The sequence below is a fragment of the Prionailurus viverrinus genome, chromosome A1 (assembly GCF_022837055.1).
Source record: "Prionailurus viverrinus isolate Anna chromosome A1, UM_Priviv_1.0, whole genome shotgun sequence".
Lineage (NCBI taxonomy): Eukaryota > Metazoa > Chordata > Mammalia > Carnivora > Felidae > Prionailurus > Prionailurus viverrinus.
The window spans coordinates 126,058,253-126,080,753 of record NC_062561.1 but is presented as its reverse complement, the minus strand read 5'-3'; the positions used below and the strand labels follow the sequence as shown (position 1 = coordinate 126,080,753).

Below are 22,501 nucleotides of genomic sequence, written 5' to 3'. Positions count from 1 at the left end.
AACCTACATTTTTGCTCTGAGATTACACTCTTTACAATCAACATATATTTAAACATGGATGGAAATGGGATGAGGGAAGCTAAAAGCAAATGCAGGTAAACAAAACCAGAAAAATCAAAATACAAATATACAGAGCCAAATTACTCTTCCAGTCAGCAATGAAACAAATGATTCTAAAATTAATATGCAAGTGAAAAATAAAGTGACTGTTTAACATTCATCCATTTAATAAACTTGTTAAGCATTTGATAATAAAAAGGCTATTTTCCATTAACTTTCTTTTTCTAAACTAAGAAAGTAATCACTATCTTTAATAAAGAAAGTATAACTTTGTTTTAATAAGTAAATAAAGCACATTGTGTTTAGACACCAATACCTTGAACACTACAGAGAACGACAATCTTCTGAAAATCCAGTTTATTTTCCATGTGTGGACAGATCCAGTCAGTGTGATCAGTTTTTCTGCATGTGTAATAATTTATCAAAATAAGTTTTCCCACAAGACTCTTCCATCAAGTCTGAAAGTCCTGGTCTGACAACATACCCAAATAAAATTCTTGAAAATCGTCTCTTAAAATTTGGAAGAAAGTGTGTCAAGTCTTTCCTGTAAAGTTTACTGAACTACAAATGGCTAAAGAGCAATTTATGTTTTAAAAGGTGACTAGTACAACACTTGAGTTCAGGAAATTAATGTTTTAGTGCACTTTGCTCCAGTTTTAGCCAACATGCTACATTGTCCTTTGGGGGTGGGGGTGGGGGGGCACAAAGTGGACTTGAGGATTTCCATTGTACGAAAAGATATGACTCTGCAAGCAAACAGTGTAAGCTGCCTTTTTTCTTAAGACCTGGACATTTTAAGACAGAAGCTTTGCAAAACATTACACAATTTTTTATTATTAAATGAGAAAATCTCATTTGTTACATCGTCACATTGCTAGTCAGAGAAATGCTGCAGTGATGAAGATAGTCAATGTTGGATCAACCAAAGTCCTCATTTCTACAACATTCATTTACAAAGAAATAATGTTCAACACAGCCCAACACAACATTCTTGGTTTTCTTCATAGTGAAGTCCCTCAAAAAAATCATCTTCTAATGGGGTATTTTACTACATAAATTATAGTTCTTCATTTTTACAATTCACCCCAAACTGCATGAGAGATGTATCACACTAAAATTTCTAAAGCTGTTAAGAAATCCTTCACACATCGTCATCATCTGATGTGTCACTGCTACTTGTCTCTGTGTCATCATTCTCAATAGTGGGTTTGAAAGTGCTGTTTTTCCAGGGTCCAAACTTGAAGTCACAGATCAGGCCATTTTTCAAAATACCATTTTTCCTCAGACCATTCTTCTGTAACTAAAAGATCAAAAATAAGTAAATTAAATAAACAATCTATCCTCCAGGGGTAACTTCTAAATTAAAAATACTGTAATAATTCAAAGTAAACATGAATATATTAATAAAATTGTATTCTACCCTGAAAATCCCAGATGGTATCATTTTTGAAAAACTAGTTAAATATAGGTAATTGATCCAACTGCACTAAAAAATATTTCCCAGGAATAAACCTTTACCTTTGAGAGAACCACAATTAACATCTATCAAACCAAAAAATAAGTAAAATTAGTGTGTATTAGCATAGTAGAAAGAACATGGATTGTAGATACAGACAGGGTGAGTGCCACTATCACTTGTTAAGGTACTAATAAGCATTCCCAAATTTTCATTTCCTTAAGTGAAAGCTGTAATAAATACCTTCAGATGTTAACCAGAAAATAATCAGCAGCCATTAAAGCTTTAGCTGTTTTTATTATTCTGACCAAACTAGGCTATTAACACACCCTATAAACTGCTTTATTCACACTTTGCAGAATTAGAAGAATACTAACTATTCCAGTACTAAGTATTCAAGTTAAGGTGCACAAAATAACAAAATCAAATAGAACCCTTTGCTTAACCGAAGACATTCTGATACTGGGGGGAAAAAACTAGTCTTTTCTTTCTGAAAATGAGAAATCAGAAATAAAAGGGTTAGTATGGTAATAAATAAGAACAGGGTCCAAAGATCACATGGGGGGGGGGGGGGGGGATCCAAATTGGAAGCAATTAAAAGACACAAAATTAATAGTGCTAACATATACTCTATTAACTCTGGTCTTTTGAATTTCTTTAATGGAAAAAGAGACTCTGGAAATTTACACCAAAATCCCTAAATACAACCTTCTATAAGACCAAATCCAGCTACATAATATTATTGGAAACTGTCTTTAAGTTTGACACTCTAGAGGGCTTCTTTTTTTTAATTGTATTAGGTTAGGGTCCAAATGACAAGGGCTGCTTACATCATAGCTACTTTTGTTACCGACCCGACAAACAAGAGTTAACAAGTCTAGAGTCTTAGCCCTCAATTTTCCTTTTACCCTATTTAATTCTCTATTTTCCATAGCAGATTTTCTTTCCCACCTAAATTCTACAGTTTGAACTTATCTTAAAATTACCTTTCCCTTCACTTTGAACAAATAACCTCCTACCATCTTTACTGAGAAAGCCAAGGCCTGTGTATGTATCCTCTGGTATTCTCAGCCACTGTGATGATTACAAATTTACAAATACACTCTGTCCCTTTTTTAAAGGTACACCTTTCCCATCCCCCAAAGTTCTATCCTTGCTTTTCACATAGTTATCATCAACGCTGCCTAATCTTACCACACCTTGCAATCAGCTGCAGAATATTGATGATAAAAAAAACAAAAATACATGTATTTTCTCTAAATGTCTGCACTGGCCCCAAGAACATCTTAGTGTGTTCTTTTTAAAAATCTCCTTTATTTCTGTTGATAATCAAACAATAGTCGGCTCATAGGTTGAAATTTCAAATCCTGCTGATTCTATTTCAGATCTTAGTCTCATCAAGACTATTTCTTACTATCATTCCTCTACTTTAGGCCCTCATTTATCCCTCCTCTAATAACTACAATATATTCCCAACTGATCTTCCTGATTCTAGTTTTCCAAGGTACACTTCACACTACACCTGTACTTCCTCATGTACAAATGACTGTTTCACATCCCTAAAAAACCTTCAGAACTTTCTAATCATAGAACACAATCTATACTTCTGGCATGGCATACAAGCACCTTTATAACAGGACCCCAATGTATTTTCCAACCTTGTATCTTGATTAAACTCCCAGAATACGATATCAGCCAGATTTGGGCTCAACTTCCAACTCTACTACTAATAAACTGTTACCACCGAGAGAAAATTACACAACCTCTGTGCACCTTAGTTTCATCATCTATACAGAACTACTATCAGTGCCTACTTCATACAAATGCTACAAAAATACACTTAGCACAATAGCTAGAAGGCATTAAAAGTTCATATAATTTTGGGGCGCCTAGGTGGCTCAGGCAGTTAAGTATCCAACTTCAGCTCAGGTCATGATCTCACAGTTCGTGGTTGAAGCCCCGCATCAGGCTCTGTGCTGACAGCTCAGAGCCTGGAGCCTGCTTCAAATTCTGTGTCTCTCTCTCTGCCCCTTCCCTGCTCATGCTCTGTCTCTGTCTCAAAAATTAAAAAAAAAAAAAATTTTTTTTTAATTTTAAAAAGTTCATATAATTTTACTTAAATTAGAAGGCCATGTAACTTATCATTCAAATAAGAGCACTTTTGAGAATGAAAGTGAGCACTTGCTATTACTAACTACAGCAGAATAACAAACTGGGATTCCCTAGAATAAACCAGGACTTAACACTTACCCTATTACTGTTACCATAATCTTTCATTAATAACTTTTCTGCCCCATGCTCCAAGAACTGTGAATCCCAACATACATTCTATTCTTTTTGCCTTTGTTCACGCCTTGCAGAAGGAATGTCATTCCCTCATCTTACCTGTCAAAGTCCAATTCAAATCCAACTCCTCAGATACTCTCTCCCAAAATACAACTGGAATTAATGCCTAGATTAATCCTAGGAATAGAAGTTCTATGTGGGCAATAATCTTGTGGTTTTCCATTCTAGGTCAGGGCCTTGCATGCAGTAAGCACTCAAGAAACATCTGATGGATTTACATGACACGTATGCACGCATGCTGGCTCTCCCTCTCTCTCTTGCCCTCACCTTAAATATTTTGAAAACTATCACATTCTGCTTTATGTGGGAACACTTCTTACCCTCATTTAATTGTCACTCTATGAAGAAGCTCATCTATGTAAAGTCCATAACATCTCGGGCATAGTGATTATTTGGTGTTTGTGAAATTTAAAAACAGGAGCTTGAAATCAGATGCTCCTATGTTATCAAATAAAATATAAATCCTTTTATTAACAGTATCAAGCCCTAATGATTTTTCAGGCATCTACACGTCAAATGAGAAGTAATCGTTAATATCGTATTAACAGACGTATCCACGTCCTTATCATCAGTTCAGAAAAATTTATATTTACATGCCACTGCTCTCCAACATAGAGTATGCACAAAATTCTTATGTCATATTTTATTACCACATTTTTAGTAAGATTTTCTCTACCTGCCCCAGTTATGACAATGTTTAAAGCCAACTATCTCAGTCAGACAGTATTTGTATTCTTTGAAACTACTACCTTGTACTTATCACGAGGTTACAGCACCTGGTAGATTTCTCTTGATGGCCTTTTCCTAGTTCAGAACAAATTGTTTAGAGAGATTCACAAACTGGTAAATCAATACAATGGACTAGTAACTCACCAAACATGGGTGAGTTTCAAAAGCATGAAAGTGGCCAAATCTAAGACTATATAATTAATGCTTGGTTCAATTACTAAAAACATTCTAGAAGCAAGCTATGGTGACATAAAACCAATCAACGTCCGCCAGGGACTGGAACTGGAAGTAAAAGAACTGAATGCAAAAAGAGATGATGGTTTACACAACTATATACACCTGTAAAAACTCAGCCAACCATACACTTAAAGTCAAACTTCTATATGTAAAATATATAGTACAATAAACTTGACCCAAAACCCTTCACAACTATCACCCATCATTAACTTCACAAGGATGTTGTGAACAACACATGGCTCAGTAAGAACTTCTGAATAAAAAATTTAAATTCTGAAGAAATATAAAAATGGAAAATAAGTAAAATTATCTGTTCACAGATGACATGACCTTTTATGGGGAACACCCTCAAGATTCCACACAAAAACTGTGAACAAAAATAGCAAAGCTGTATACTGATCCATACACAAAAGTCAGTTGTGTTTCTGTAACAATAAATAATCTGAAAAGGAAATTAACAATTCTATTTACCATAGTATTAAAAAGATAATACTTAGGAATAAGTGTAAAGAATAAACTTAACCCAAGAAAGCAAAAAAATTCCACAAGACAAATATAAATCATTGCTGAAAAATTTTTAAAAAGACCAATAAATGTAAGGGCATCCTATACTCCTGGGTTAGAAGACTATTACTAAGATGTGAATAGTACATCCAAAGCCATCTACAGGTTCAATGCAATCCCTAGCAAAAAAATCCCAAAGGTATTTTCTGCAGAAACAGTAAAACTCATCCAAAATTCATATGGAATCTCAAGGGATTCCAAATCACCAAAACAATCTTTAAAAACAACAAAGTTGGAGGTTTCATGCTTTCTGATTTCTAAACTTATTACAGACTTGCAATCATCAAAACAACGTGGTACTGGCATAAAAACAAAGGCCAATGGGGCACCTGGGTGGCTCAGTTGGTTAAGCGTCTGACTTCGGCTCAGATCATGATCTCACAGTTTGTGGGTTCAAGCCCCGCATCAGGCTCTGTGCTGACAGCTCGGAACCTGGAGCCTGCTTCAGATTCTGTGTCTCCCTCTCCTCTGGCCCTTCCCCTCTTGAGCGCGCTCTCGCTCGCGCTCTCTCTCTCTCTCTCTCTCTCAAAAATAAACATTAAAAATTTTTTTTTAAAACAAAAACCAATGGAACAGAAAGCCCAGAAATAAATCCCTTCATATACAGTCGATCCTTGAACAATGCAGGAGGGGTTAGGAGCAACAACTCCCCTCCTAACACAGCTGAGAATCCATGTATGACTTTTGACTCCCCATACTTAATTATACTAATAGCCTATTGTTGACTGGAAGCCTTACAGATAACAAAAAGTCAATTAACATATTTTGTATGGTATATATTAGACATAGTACTCTTATAATAAAGCTAAAGAAAACATTAAGATAATCGTAACAGAAAATACATGTATATTACTGTGAAGAATGTGCATATAAAATGGGACACAGGCAGTTGAAACCTGTGTTGTTCAAGAGACAATGCATACTCAAATGATTTTTGACAAAGTTTTGAGATACCCACATGCAAAAGAATTAAGGTAGTCCTTGCAACACAAACAAAAAACTAACTAAATGGATCCAAGATCTAAATGTAAGAACCAAAACTACAAAACAATAAGAAGAAAACACTCATGACATTAAGTTTGGCAATAATTTCTGGAATATGACAATAACAGTACAGGAAACTAATGGAAAACAAGAGATAAACTGGACTATATCAAATTTAAAGCTTCTCTGCATCAAAGAATACAATCCAAAGAGTAAAAAAGGCAAACTACAGAGTATGAGAAAATTATTTGTAAATCATAGAAGACTGAAAATCCACAACACATACAGAAATGCCACAACTCAGCAACAACCTGATTTAAAAATGGGCAAAGTACTTGAATAAACATTTCTCCCAAGAGGATACACAAATGACCAGTAAGTACATGAAGAGTCAACATCAACTAACCAATACAGAAGTGCAAATCAAAACCACAAAGAGATACCCACTTAACAACCATTAGGATAGCTACTAACCATAAACAAACAAACAAATTCTTGAGCACCAATGGTGGGAATGTAAAATGGTATAGCTACAGTGGAAAAATAGTATGGTAGTTCCTCAAGTAAAACACAGATGACCATATGATCAAGCAATTCCATCAAACATTTCCTAATACTCTTTCAAAAAGGAAACTATGGAGACAAAAAAAAAAAAAAAAAACAACCAGGATGTGTTAGAGCATTAAATATTCTTATGTAAGGAAAAGGTAAAATGTGAAGCCATCTGGGAAGCTACTGATGTTTTCTATTTTTTATCCCTATACTACTTTTAAAAAAAAGTCTGGAACATGACAAATCATAGACATATTATTTACACTAATTCCCAAGCACTGCAGACCTGTTTAAAACAAAGGCAATTCCGGGGTGCCTGGGGAGCCTCTGTCTCTTGGTTTTGGCTCAGGTCATGATCTCGCAGTCTGTGACTGAGTCTCACAAAGAGCTCCACACTGTCAGTGCAGTCTGACCTATGCTGTGATGGCTAATAAATTCCTAAGTAGGAAATTCCTTAAAAAATGCTTAATGTAATATGTTGTTCTCATTAAGAAAAGGCAATTTAAAATGAACCTGTATGATTCAGGTCCTCTTACCTGTTCACTAATAACTTGGAATTCTCTCATTTCATCCTCAGTTAAGGGAGCACACGTTTCATCATTTTCACTGTCTTCTTGCCAGCCCATCTCCTTTAATAATCTGAAAAGAGGACAGGAAATAAGTAAATGAGAGCTTCTCCCAAGTAAGATAATTCCACTTATGTGCAAGAAAACACCATCCAGATCCATTACACACAGTCCTCAAAATACATAAAGAGCCTTTTTACTCTGTTTTTGAATCTTTCTGAAAATGAACCAGTAAGGTTAAACCCCAAAAAGCTTCAGAATAAATTGCACAATTGCTTTACCTTATTGTCAGAGGTTCTCTAGGCTGGAAATTTGCAAAAGGGTCTCTAGACACTGAAAAAATTTTGCTAAATTCTTACACTAAAAGTAAAAGCAATACTCCTCATTTTCCTTAACACCACAACAATCCATCACATTCTTAGCTACTCATTAAGTTTTTTACTTTGAAAACAAAAGACTGAGTTATGTAACCCCCTACTTTGCATTTTATACTGTATTTTTCTGTTGATACCACCTGTAATCAACCTTAACACATAATTCAATTTGAAACTGGCATTATGCTCTACAATAACAGAAAGACAACTTTTTTAAACACTCTTAACTAGGATCCAAATAAGTAAAATCATAAGGTTATTCTCTTTTCCTTCCATGTTTTAAAGAAAATACCTCCATCTTAGGCAAAGAGAATCCCAAAGGGGAGAGAGGGGGAACCAACCACTTTCTCCACTCAGGTAAACACCACCACCATAGTCATAGCTGATGCATCTGACTCAACAATTTCAAAGTTTCAGCCTCTTATATATATATATAGCATGTATTGGTCTGTTAATAATTTGTTTTCTAATAATTATGTCTCTTAAATATTTGTTACTCTATCTATGACTACCCATCTTTCAACTTGAGCCTGCCACAAGAGTCCTGTACCTTTTCAAATAATCTCAGAATATCAATGATCAGAGAATCTGAATAAAATTTAACACTACACTCATATTCTACATGTAAAAAGATCAAGATCACTGAAGTAAAATAATTTGCCTACCTGACAGCAAAGAAGGAAACAGAATTCTGGTTTCCAGCTTCCCAAGTTAGTATATATTGTACCAAACCCTCTAGACCAAAATGTCATAATCATCGTTAATTACTATCCTTTTAATCACTTAACACTTCTTTTCCAACACAGTCTTCACTCTTTAACCTAGATGGCTTCCCTGTGGAATGGTATTTTCATTCCCAATGCCATCCAGTCCAGAGTCTACATATTTAGATTGGTAAAGCAATCTAACTACTTTTGCTAGATACTCACTTGTTTCACTATTAAAAACTGCATGTTAACCAAACAATAATGCAAACAAAACAAGTTATTTCAAATTGTATAAAAGACAAGTATTCCTAAATGTCCATTCTCACATCTTTCCGCTTCCAGAGGGTGTAACTGTTAACTGTTCCTGAAATAGCTTTCAAAACAAATAATTTTCCCCACAGTTAGGAATATACTGTGACTGTTATTTGTACCTTTACTTCTCATTAGCGTTTCTCCTTGTGCTCTTTCAAACTACTACCAAATCACCCTTACACCACTTTCACAATAACTACATACTAAGTGTTTCTAATGGCTTTCCACTTCCTCAAGAACAAACTCCTTAACTTTAACACCATGACCACAAATTCAAATTCCTTACATTAGAAAAAGCATAGGTTCAGAAGCAGAAGACTTGGGCCACAAACAGGTAAAGAACAAAGGTAAATTCCTTCACTTCCCTGAGCTATTTCTTCATCTGAAGCAATGACAGTGCTTGACTAATCTGGAAGGCCCTGCCTCTTCAACATCATCTCTAATTCCATTAAGGACTATACTCTCCTGTCAAGATACTCCACTCCTTGCTCCTAAAACAAATGAGGTTATGTATTCAACCCTAAACATCCCTTCACACCCTCTTCTTCCAAAATGACTATCCAGTTATCCACATTAATAAGATAATGTTTCACCTTTAAAGATTTAATTTAGCTCTGAATTACAACTTTCTGACTGGTACTCAAGCTATGAGATTTACCCCAAACTCCCCCTGAATTTCTCTGGCACTCATTTGTGCTAATTCATTTGATGCTTTTAACAACAATTACCCCCTCTAACATTCAAGCTATCTTCACTATCTGGATGATATATTGAAACTTGACAACTGGGGCACCTGGGTGGCTCAGTTGGTTGAGCATCCAACTCTTGGTTTTGTCTCAGGTCATGATCTCACAGTTTCTGAGTTCAAGCGCCACATGTAGCCCTGTTCTAACAGCACATACCCTGCTTGGGATTCTCTCTCTCCCTCTCCCTTTCCCCCATTCTCTCTCTCTCTCTCTCTCATAATAAATAAACTTAAAAAACTAATTAAGAAACTTGACACCAAATTAAAAATACCGTTTTCCTATTTTACATTTTCTATAACTTTTCATTTTATATTTTAGTTTACACATGTGAGCAACACAGTCTTCATCCTTGTGATCTGTATCGCTGACACCTGGTTTGTTAAATTCAATTAATGTAAGTACTTAATATGCACACAACTTAAGAACCAAAGTTTACAGGAAATCTAAAGCCATGGAAAAGAAATACCACCTTTTCAAAGAAATAAAACCCCACATCTAGAAGAAGCCATTAACTTTGTTACCTAAAAAATGTATTAATATATTATCTGTGGAACACATACACAGCATATACTATATTAAGCAGAAAGAAAACTCAAGCTAAAAAATTCTGGCTTCCACTCAGGTCATGATCTCAAGGTTCAGGAGATCAATCCCTGGATTGGGCTCACTGCACCAAGCCCACATGGGATCCTCTGACCCTCACCCTCTCAAAAATGAATAAACATTTTAAAAAGTTAAAATGTTTCCAAAGTAGTAGTAGGTTTACTTCTTTTTACTGACTTGGAATTCTTTTTAGAACACACAACATTTCCACAAAATAATATTAGATCTTAAAAAAAAGACATATATATAATGAAATATTCATTTAAGTAGTCATCATTGATAATCTCCTTATGCAGCATGGGTTCCCACCCATCCCCGCTACAGCTTATTCCAATTTAGAATGTTCTCTTCTTGCTCTATTTAGCTTGGTTCCTAAACCCTATTCTCTCCATTTTCTCCTGTTAATCACCACCAGAGGACCAAACTGTATTGAGGTGTAGAATTTCAAATCTCTCTTCCCGGAGTCTTCATGAATCAAAGAAACCACCAAAATACTTCCTACACTAAATAGGTCTGCAAATGAAGAAATAATAATGAAGTGTTAAAATTAAAACACTCATTATAGGTATCGGGGTTATCAAGAATATTTTCAAACAAGTATGGCTCAATTTTCTTTTGCTACAAAATACTGAAGGCATATATAAAAACCAAAAGGCATTAAGTTTCAACTTTTTTTTACCACAGTCTTAAGAGATTTTATAGGTAAATAATTTACCTTTATTTTATCGCCTATACTGTATCTCCCCTAAAAGAAAACTTATCTTTTACTATCATTAGAACGTCTGGTTTGTATACTTTCCTTTCTATGGACAAGACTTCTTTTCTATCAACTGAGTAGAAATATTTAAAGGACTACTGGTAAAAATGGAAAGTGGAAAAAACATCTTTGGGTACTAACAAAGCAGAGTCTAATTAGGTGTGCCCATGTGACCAATCAACTTCACTCCTAGTAATGTTTTATACACACTTATACAAATGTTTACGGATATAAATACAAGGATGATCGCACAAGCACTACTTATAAAAGAGAAACAGAGAGAGGGATCCCTGATAGAGAAATTGTGTCACAAATTATACCTATACTACAGAACAGTAGCTTCAAAGGGGGTATATAAGATGATATACTAGAATAATGGGAAAAAATACTGGAATGTCTACTTATGCCTATCTTCTAAAAAAGGAATTAATGCTTACTATTATTTTCTGCATCACAGGACATTGCAGACATTACTCAGCCTAATCTCAGTCACAATCTATATAGTATGAGGTAAACGGGAATTCTACAACTGGGGTGGGAATAAAAAGCGTAGTTACTGATCCATTCATACTAAATGTACAGTAATAAAATATAGTTTGCCCAAACAAGGAAATTTATAGATATTACCTAGTTAAGTCAGCTCGAAATTCATCTAGCTAAATTAACTCTCATCAAAAGGGCATTTGTGGGGCGCCTGGGTGGCACAGTCGGTTAAGCGTCCGACTTCAGCCAGGTCACGATCTCGAGGTCCGTGAGTTCGAGCCCCGCGTCGGGCTCTGGGCTGACGGCTCAGAGCCTGGAGCCTGTTTCCGATTCTGTGTCTCCCTCTCTCTCTGCCCCTCCCCCGTTCATGCTCTGTCTCTCTCTGTCCCAAAAATAAATAAACGTTGAAAAAAAAATTTTTTTTAAAAAAAGGGGGCATTTGCATTTGATCATCAGCCAATTAAATTATTTTAAGGAAAAATGAAGTCCAAGTTAATATGGGATTATAAAAATCAAAACAAATGCCTGTATTCTAATATACAATAGTTACAGCTGCATCTAAAAAGAGCAGAACATACTTTGGTAAAAGGGAACCAAAATCATCAGGACAATAAATAATAATGAACTGGGCCAAAAAGACCAAAGACTTAAAGGAGTCTTTAATATAAATTAAGTTATTCCACAGTAGGTATAGCCCACTTCCCCTTGTCTTAGAATTAAATGAAATTCTCTGAGAAATGGCATTAAACCAAACACAAAGTCAAGTGGATCACTAAGGCAATTAACAAGTATCACTTGACACTTAGTCTGGTCCCAGAAGGTGTTAAGAATTTTTAGTCAACAACAATTCAAGGGCACCTGGGTGGCTTAGCTGGTTAGATGTCCGGCTCCTGACTTCTGCTCAAGTCATGATACCACAAATCTATCAGTTGGAGCCATTCAACTGATAGCCATTGAAACTATCTTGATGATATAATGAAACCTGACAACTGGGGCACCTGGGTGGCTCTTGGTTTTGTTTGGGTCAGGTCATGATCTGCAGGTTCCTGAGTTCGAGCCCCTCGTGGGACTTTCTGCTGACAGCACAGAGTCTGCTTGGGAATTTCTCACTCTCTCTCTCTGCCCCTTCTGGCCCAACTGTCTCTCCCCCTCAAAATAAAATAAACAAAATTTTTTAAATTTCATCTTACACAAAGCAGTTGCAGACTAATACATGATGATATAACTGCATATATTAGCATTTTCTTGCTTTAGAAGTTGTACTGGCAAACTGCATAAATATGTATGGAATCAAGCTTATAAAAATGAAAACTGTAGACTGAACAGTAATCTAAAATAATCCTAGTATCTATGGCAGAAGAGCTTAAGTTTTGGTGCCATAATTTCTCCCTTCATGGAGGAGTTAAATCAGTTGAAGTATATTTCTGTAACACAACTAAAGTCTTCTTTTAAAATTAAAACAAACAAAACAATCAAAAGCAATTAAGCAGAAGTCCACAAATCTTTCATTTACTAATGCTAAACCATGTGGTTTATTTCAAGACCACATGAAGAGTAAGGCATTTCTACAAAAAATACCTGTTCTTAACTATAGAGTTATGGGAAGGCCGGGAGAGTAAGGGGGGAGGCAGGACAAACATTCACTCACACACACACACACACACACACACACACACACACACACACACACACACACACACACACACTGGTAAAAGGGCTTCATCAAAAGTTTTTTATTTCAAACAGTACCACTGAGACAGTGAAAAGACAACTCACAATGGGAAAAGATACCTGGAAATTATGCCTATGATTCAGGACTTATATTCAAAATATATAAAGAATGTTTACAATTAGACAAATACTTTAAACATGGACAAAGAATTTCAACAGAAGTTTCTTCAAAAGAGAAATACAAATGGCTAATAAGTACTTGAAAAGATGTTCATCACTGTCAGTTTTAAGGGAAATGCGTATTAAAGATACCTCTTATTATCCACATATTAAAGATACCACAAAAAGATAGCACTACATTTCATTTCCATTACAATGGCTAAATTAGGGATACCTAGATGGCTCGGTTGGTTAAGTATCTGACTCTAGGGGCCAGCTCAGGTCATGATCTCACGGCTACCCACTTGTGCTCTCTCTCTCAAATAAATCTTAAAAAAAAAAATTAGAAAAAAAAAGAATGGCTAAATTACAGGCAGATGGTAACAAATGTTGGTGAGAATACGGAGAAACTGGAACCTTCATATAATGCTGATGAGAATGTAAAACAGTACAGTCATTTTGGAAAATAGTTTGGCAGTCTCAAAATGTTAAACATATCAATTCCACTCCCAATATCTACCACCAAAAGGACTAAAAACATGTCAGTACAAACACTTGTACATGAATGTTCAGAGCAGCATCATCAATAAGTACAAACAACTCAATTCTCATTAAAATTAATGAACAAAATGTAATAGAACTATAGTGCACTGTGAATAAAGATAGTGACACATGCTACAATATGAATCTTGAAAGCATATGCTAACTTAAAGAAACCAGACATAAAACACCAAAGTATGATTTTACTTCTATAAAATATCCAGCAAAGGCAAATCTATAGATACAGAAAGGAGACTGGTGGTTACCTCGGACACAGAAAAAAGAGAGGAATAAATGCAAATGAGCACAGATTTCTCTTAGTGGAGATAAGATTGTGTTGACAGTTGCACAACTTTGAATATACCAAAAATCATACAATTGTACACTTAAAATGGGGGAAATTTGTGGTAAATAACTCAATGAAACTGTTAAAATAGATCACAACGTTTCCATACTAATATCAAAATCCTGTAAAGAACACAAAGAAAAGAATAAAAATGAATACTAACCTGTGTTCTGCCTCAAGCGAACTTGAAAGAACATCAGTTTGTGGGAAGGTTGAAGACCGAATGATCTGCTGGGAGATTACTGAGGCATTGCCATTCTCTTGTGGAATTTCATTTTCATCGAAGTTTCTGTTTATATCCCTTTCTTGGTGAGTACTATTGCTGTTATGCAAATTAAATGAGTCGTCATCCTGGTTTAGGGGGGGTTAAAAAACAAAGAATGAGATAGAGAATACAATTGCTAAAAATTTTAATAGACTCTTGTTACATTTCCAGACAATACATAAATGTTATAATCATTAAATTTAGGAGACATTCTCAGACCATGTAAACTTAAGCTGTGAAGGATACCCCAAAGCTTTCCAACTATTTCTTCATGACTATTCAACAAAGGCAAATCAAAAGGATGAAGATAGGCAATGTGGAAAACAGAAGAAAACATTTTTGCACAGGAACACCAGAATGAGCAAAAACTGCTTCAGAAAGGAAGTCATTCTTTATGCAAATAAACAAACTAGCGTTGCTTTCAAGAAGATGATTATTTTGATAAAGTTTATTCAAAGGTCTTAAATGATTATTTGTTTAAATAGTTCAAAGACATGTTAATGTCAAACCAAGAGTTACTACAAGTTCAATTACCTTCTCTGAGCCAGCATGACTTTCATCTTCGTGTTCCTCTTCTACTCTATCCCTTTTCAATGCTTTCAAAAATTCACTCTTCTTATCAGTGCGCATACGTGTCAGTTTGGTTAGACGAGGTTGCTGATTAAGTTTGTCAACAGGTGAAGAGGAATTTGAGCGATTACACTACAAAAAAATTCAGTAATATTAATAAACATGTAGACAAAGCATATCAATATAAAGTTCACAACTACCACAACTTCCTATTTCATCTTTATTCACAATACAAAACTGATTTTAAGTCTATTTTCTTCTATACCTGTATGTTTTATCTACCCCAGTGAATGAGCAGATTTTCTTTCTTTTTTTATAAATTTTTTTTTTTAACATTTATTCATTTTTGAGAGACAGGGAGACAGAGCGTGAGCAGGGGAGCGGCAAAGAGAGAGGGAGACACAGAATCCGAAGCAGGCTCCAGGCCCTGAGTTGTTGGCAGAGCCCGATGTGAGGCCTGAACTCACGAACCGCGAGATCATGACCTGAGCTGAAGTGGGACACTCAACCGACTGGGCCCCCCAGGTGCCCCAAAAGACTTTTCTTTAAAAAAAAAACAAAACAAAAACAAAACGATTTTGTTATAGCATAAAACAATTAAGGTCTGGCAATTCTAAAAACTACTGTTTTAAATTAAGAGGGTTTTGGGGCGCCTGGGTGGCACAGTCAGTTAAGTGTCCGACTTCAGCCAGGTCACGATCTCGCGGTCCGTGAGTTCGAGCCCCGCGTCGGGCTCTGGGTTGATGGCTCAGAGCCTGGAGCCTGTTTCCGATTCTGTGTCTCCCTCTCTCTCTGCCCCTCCCCCGTTCATGCTCTGTCTCCCTCTGTCCCAAAAAAATAAATAAACGTTGAAAAAAAAAATTTTTTAATTAAGAGGGTTTTTTTTAATTACTTTTTTTTGAGAGACACAGAGAAGGCATGTGTGCAAGCAGGGTGTGGGGAGAGGGAGAGAAAGAATCTAAAGCAGGCTCCACACCCAACACAGAGCCCAACCATGACATCATGATGTGAGCCAAAATCAAGAGCCAGATGCTTAACTGAATGAGCTGCCCAGGTGCCCCCTAAATTAAGAGTTTAAATACAATTTTATAAAATATTCTAAAGCTATTTAAATATGCCTAAAATACATATAAGAGTGGTTTTTAAAACTGTGTTCCTCAGTTTTAGGGTCCTAAAAATAGTTCCAATAAAATCTATTTTATAATTATTTACACACAGATACACAGAGGGTTTATCAGGTAGGATTTCACCAAGGAAAATATTTGTGGTTGGGCAGGAGGGAGGTAGGGAGAGACCTGTACTAGAGTCCTTTTGTTTTGGGGGTTCTGACAGTGGAATACATTAGAAAATAGAATGTTACAACTCCGTGTCACAAAAATTTGTAGCCATGGAAAACTACCGTAATGCTTAACTACTGGCAACACTATCTACAAACTATAAGGAATCTAAGCCACAATTACCAGCTATGAATGCTGGTCCCTTCATTCCAGTTCTAAATTTCTATGATTATGATGGACTATGATGTTCCAACAAAGTACTGAGAGCAATTTCAAATGTAGCAACATAGTCACAAGTGTCTTTTGACCCTCAACTAATCAGAGAACTCGATGGTCTAGAAGTTTCAGAAACCTGGCCAAATGACAAAAAAATACTTAAGCTACCAGGCATATTAAGTCCATCAAGTAACAATATGCAACTTCCCCTCCCTCTTCTCCTCTCTTGCCCCTTAAGTGTTAACACTAATAAAACATGTTAATAAAATAATGAAATGTCCATCATACCCAATGGAAGATTATATAATACAAATCCTCATTTTCAGTCAAAGTTCAATCCTACAGCATAGCCTAACTCTTAACACAAGTGTCAAAACTGCAACTGTCATAATCCTTTCCTTAAAAATTATTTGTGGCAATGGGAAGCCTAGGTGGCTCAATGGGTTGGGTGTCCAACTCTTGATTTCAGCTCAGGTCATGACCTCATGGTTCATGGGTTCGAGCCTCGCATCGGGCTCTGTGCTAACAACTCAGAGCCTAGAGCCTGCTTTGGATTCTGTGTCTCCCCCTCTCTCTGATCCTTCCCTGCTTGTGCTCTCTCAAAAATACATTAAGAGGGGTGCCTGGGTGGCTGTCAGTTAAGCATCCCACTTCAGCTCAGGTCATCATCTCAGTTTGTGAGTTCAAGCCCCACATCAGGCTCTGTTCTGACAGCTCAGAGCCTGGAGCCAGCTTCACATTCTGTCTCCCTGTCTCTCGGCCCCTCCCATGCTCATGCTCTGTCTCTGAATAATAAATAAACATTAAAAAAAAATTTTAATAAACTTTTAAATATATATTTAAATTATCCATACTTAAAGTGCAAAACTAATTAGCAAAGAGCAAAGTACTTGAATCAAGTTTTAGGGAAGAACTAAAATATCTCATTTTAATGTATTCATTTAATGAATCTATGCCTTTTGTTCACTATTACATTGTATGATTAAGATATGTTGCATTCCTCAGGAATAATTTTAAATAACATACCTCTTTCACTGAAGATGCTGACGGGCTAAAATTCTTGGCAGTTGATTTAAAAGCATTGAAGTTGCCAACACCATATGTAGACTCATGAGGGAAAGAAGTCCCAACTTTATTTTCTTTAGTTTGGCTTTTCCATTGAGTAGGCTAGAGGAAAACATCAAACATTAATGTCTATCAAAAACAGATTATTCAGAGGAGAAAAACAAAGTGAACACAATACAGATGACTGTGTGTGACTCATAAAAATAATTATTGTATTACATCTTAATCATTCCTACATATTTCTCTTCTTTTTCTACAACTAAAATCAAAGCCTGGTATTTAGACAAAAGACATCTGACTACATTACTATTTTTACAAGGTCTTACAAACCTAAAGTCAGGTTTGTTTTGCCTAATATCAAGAAAACACAAGTATGAGTTCCAAAAACCTAAAACTGAACACCAAGGAAACAGCACTATGTACTATATTTACCAAAACAAAATTTTATAGATTTACTACCAATAATATAAGAAAACACATACATGAGCAAACACGCACATCATTTAAAAGATAATTAAAAGTAATGATACACAATGGATGAACTCTTTCCATTTTAAAGTCAGTATCCCACCAACAACCCCTCCCACTTTGGTATAAAATTTTTTAACATTCTATTCTCAAAGTAACCCAATTGGTACCAACTTAAAACTTGCATTTTAAACAATTTAGAACTTACTTTTGTAGGTGGAGCAGCAGGTTTAGGGACTAAGCCTTTATAAACACTTGGACCAGTCCCGTTCTTAACTGGTTGTGACTGAAGATTTCCTACCACTGGGAATCCAGATAGCTGTAAGTCTTTTGTATTACCTTTCTTAATGACCAGCATCCTTGGAGCTCTAGATTTAGGATTCGGAGGATATTCTGCATAAATAAAGCACGAGCAAGAGTTACATACAGTTTAAATTTTAGCATAAAATTAAACCACACACACACACATACACACAAACAGCATAATCCAATCCTTGATTATATTTAAAAATAATTGCTGCTTCCTGGGCAAAATAATTAAGCTAAATAAGTGTAAGCTATATTCCTGCTTCATAAATAAAGCTAAAACATAAACAGAATATAGCAAGGATTGCACAATGTCAAGTAATACAAATGAATTCAGCTGAACACTGGCCTAAAACGTTAATTAAATTTTTTAATTGCAAATTTCATTCTAGTCTCCTAAGGCTTAGAATATAAAGTACATTATATTTTCCTCTTCTCCATTTTCAAAAAATAGTTTTTCTAACTTCTTCTCATTCTTATCTCACTTACAAAGTTACTATCAATAAACAAAGAACTATAGTCCCTCAATTTCTAAATTGCTACTCAAGTTGTGACTAATAAAAAACAGAATTCTATTTTCACAATACCAAGTCATTCAAATATTTACTGGCCATCTAACTATAATGAAGGCATTATGTAAGTTATAGGGTAACAAACTCAATTCTTCTGAAGATAGTACTAGGAATAATTGCTAACAGAGCTGTTTTCTAAAGAGAAATTCAATTGCTAAAATATGAAAACCTGCCCATAGAGTTTAATTTTAATCCCAGAATTTAGTTAGTGTAGGTATTACACGTGAGCATGTTCACAATTATTGTGGTGAAGTATGTCTTTCTTCCTTTACAAAAATTCTCTAAGTGTCAGTTTCATAGTTGAAGAGTTTAGAATAAAAGAATTAAGGGGAGAAAGCTTAGGAAATCTAAATCAAGATTAGCATTGTGTATTAAATAAGTTCCTGTGACATGCTGAGTTGCCTAAATGTTTGTGATGATGCCCCACCTCAAACAAACCAAACCAAAATTCCTACTGGATCATCTCAAAAACTAAACAAGGACTTATAGGGGCATGAAGAGACTCTCAAACTTCATCTGAGGCTTCAAAATCTTCAAAATATAGAGCTGGTATGCTACTTCATTTTACTGCTGATGTATAAAAGAACAAGAACCTAGAGCAAACTGAGCAAATCCTCTTAAAAGTTAAACACATGGCTAATCTACTAAGGCAAATATTCCAACTTCTTGGATGCCTTACAAGGCCCAAGGAATAAAGGCTAAGAAAGAAATCTTTGGTCACACAAAAACAGAAATTAAATCAGCAATACACAGCTTTTCTAAAGAACTTACACAATTAAGTCAACAAAACAAAAATTAAGTATAAAGATGTTTCAGGGTGCCCGGGTGTCTCCGTTGATTCAAGTGTCTGACTCTTGATTTTGGCTCACGTTATGATCTCACAGTTCATGGGATCAAGCCCCCCATAGAGGCACTGTGCTAACAGCATGGAGCCTGCTTAGGATTCTCTCTCCTTGTCTTTCTGCCCCTCCCCTGCTCAGACGCATGCGTGCTCTCTCTGTCAAAATAAGTGAAGAAGAAAAAAGAAGAAGAGGAAGAAGAAGAGGAAGAAGAAGGGAAAGAAAGATCTCACAGATGAAAAAAGAACCCTAGAAATAGCACTAAACCATTTAAGCTTTGCAATTATTCTGGTAAACAGATGATGACGGTGAGAATAAAACTGGGGGAAAAAAAGACTGCTAAAAGGAATCTCAAGAATCAGTAATGACTGATACTGGGAAATGCAAAAGGCAGTAAGAGTTTGCAAGGTCTCAGAAAGTCAAGTGCTGAAACAGAGGACATTTCTATCAGTACACCACAATTAAAGAAGTTCAAACATGGCTGATAAGCACACTTCCAGTTCAAAATGGCCCATTAAGCACACAAGTTTACCTTCTTTACCTTAAAGTAGGTCCTATGTTAAAATTACTATAATGGAGGAAAACAAATACAACAGGAAAAGAGTCACCATCATCAGCAAGGGGTGATGTCAACCCACATTTATGAAGAAGTAAAGAAAAAAACTTTTATTAAGTGTGCACAAAGGAACCTAACAGCTGAGGATGGGACTGATCCACCCCTGAATCTTGGATTACAGACCTGTACCTGAAAAAGCCACACATGGCAGAGGGCAGAAGTGAAACTTTTCAAAGATCAATCGCTATGAAAAGAAAGTTACTAAAGGAAATCCTAAACAATGTACTATAGGCAGGCGAAAAATGATCCCACATGGAAAGCTGAAGGTTCAAGAAAAAAATAAAGAAAACTTTTGTGTATAAGCAATCATTAATCAAAATTAGAAGGCAGAAGAGAAAGAGCAGACAAGCAAACAGGTATGTTATCTTTAAACCTCAACATACTTCCTAACTACTAAGTTCACTTTCCTAAAACTGGATTCCTGGACATCTAGAGAAAAAAATAATGTGGCTTTTTCCTCAAAGAAGCCTTCAGGGCAAAGACAAAATATTCTATAAAGAAGGAAGGTGAAGGGACATGTGGCTGGCTCAGTCGGTAGAGGATGCAACTCTATCTCAAGGTCTTGAGTTAAAGCCCCACGTTAGGTGTGAAACCTATTTAAAAAAAAAAAGAAGAAATGTGAAGCCTAACAAATAAATCATAGAAGGCTAAGTAGCAAAGTTAGTACAGTACAGAGGTTAAGAACATGGACATTTATACCAGATTTATAGAATCTTGCTCCAACTCTATTAATTCTCTCATCTATAAAATGAAAAATAGCTCCTGTCAGAGAATTACTGTAAAATATTTTAAAATACTAGAAGAAAAATCTAGAAAAGTCAGACTATCTCCATTATAGTATGCTTCCAATTATATTTCAATATTGTATTAAACTTTAAGTTGATTTACAAAATTACAGAAGATGAGAAAAATTCTAACAGAAATAAACACAGACTAACCTATATCCTATGTAACTATGCTGAATATACTACATAAACCTGCCCATTTAATAACAAGAGCTCTTAATAGCAACCATTACAATAAAAGTAATGGAAAGGATGATGGCAGCACTAACTGTCCAAACTTTGAGTCATTTATATTTCAGTTGACCCTTGAATAACAAGGTCTGAAATGCACCAGTCCACTTACATGCAAGTACTTTTCCAATAAATACATAAAAGTATTATAAGTATATTTTTCTTATGATTTTCTTAATAAGGTTTTCTTCTCATAGCTTACTTTGTCACAATATACATGTAATACACAATATATGTTTTAATCAATTATGTTATCGGTAAGGCTTTCAATCAACAGTACACTATCAGTAGTACTTAAGTCTGGGGGGCGGGGGGATCAAAAGTTATACAGGGACTTTCGACCAAAGGGGTGGGGTAAGAGGCATTAAGGCCCCCAACTCCTGCACTGTTCGAGTCAAATGTACTTATAAACATGTTCATCTGTTCAGATTCTCCCTACAAATTCTGACATTAATCTTTCAAGTGCTGAAGCAGTTAGATTCAAACAGTATCCAATGTCTCCTTCTATTCTTTCTCCATTTACTTTGTCAACTGGTTAACAATATGCAAACACTTGTATTAAAAAAAAAAACTAAAAAGTAAGTGATCTCAGTGACTTCCCTCTGTAAATTACAAGTCCATATTATTTCCAACTCAGATAAGCAGGCATTGTCATTGAAATTTAAGTTAAAAACACCTGAAGGGAAAGGAGTTTTAGATTTTCATATACCTGTTTTCTGCTACCCTCACAAACTATTACCTGACAATAACTGACTTTAAATATCCCTTTATTTCCTTGTTATTTATACTCTCCCAATATCTATGGATACAAGAGATTTTTTTTTTCTTAAATACAAAGTCAATGGTGGGAGGAGGACTGGCTCAATTCTTTCTAGAAAAAAACAATTAAAATACTGCCACCTACAATACAAACTAATTTGGCAACATGTGTAGTTAAGAGCAAACATTTCATCTTCATCCTCTTGTCTTTCACTACATTCCCTCCAAGTGTCTTCTATACGTTTTCTGATTCAATCACTTATTACTTTATTCTTTGATCTCTACCCTAAAAATTCCTCTTTTTTTGCCTTTTAATGAATCTACAAGAATATCCATCACT

General features: G+C 35.5%; 1 protein-coding gene across 3 annotated transcripts in view; it reads right to left on the bottom strand.

The window, feature by feature from the left end:
• Positions 1 to 402: 402 nt before the first annotated feature.
• The window catches only part of GPBP1 (GC-rich promoter binding protein 1), a 76,182-nt gene continuing 54,083 nt past the window's right edge, over positions 403 to 22,501 (bottom strand). For all 3 annotated transcript variants that reach the window (XM_047853212.1, XM_047853205.1, XM_047853219.1), the window contains 6 exons: positions 18,262 to 18,446; positions 17,547 to 17,687; positions 14,992 to 15,159; positions 14,356 to 14,543; positions 7,465 to 7,567; positions 403 to 1,360 (listed from right to left, as the gene is read on the bottom strand). In XM_047853212.1, the coding sequence (XP_047709168.1) occupies positions 1,202 to 1,360; positions 7,465 to 7,567; positions 14,356 to 14,543; positions 14,992 to 15,159; positions 17,547 to 17,687; positions 18,262 to 18,446 (944 nt within the window). In that variant the 3' untranslated portion in view covers positions 403 to 1,201. The remainder of the gene's footprint in view (positions 1,361 to 7,464; positions 7,568 to 14,355; positions 14,544 to 14,991; positions 15,160 to 17,546; positions 17,688 to 18,261; positions 18,447 to 22,501) is intronic.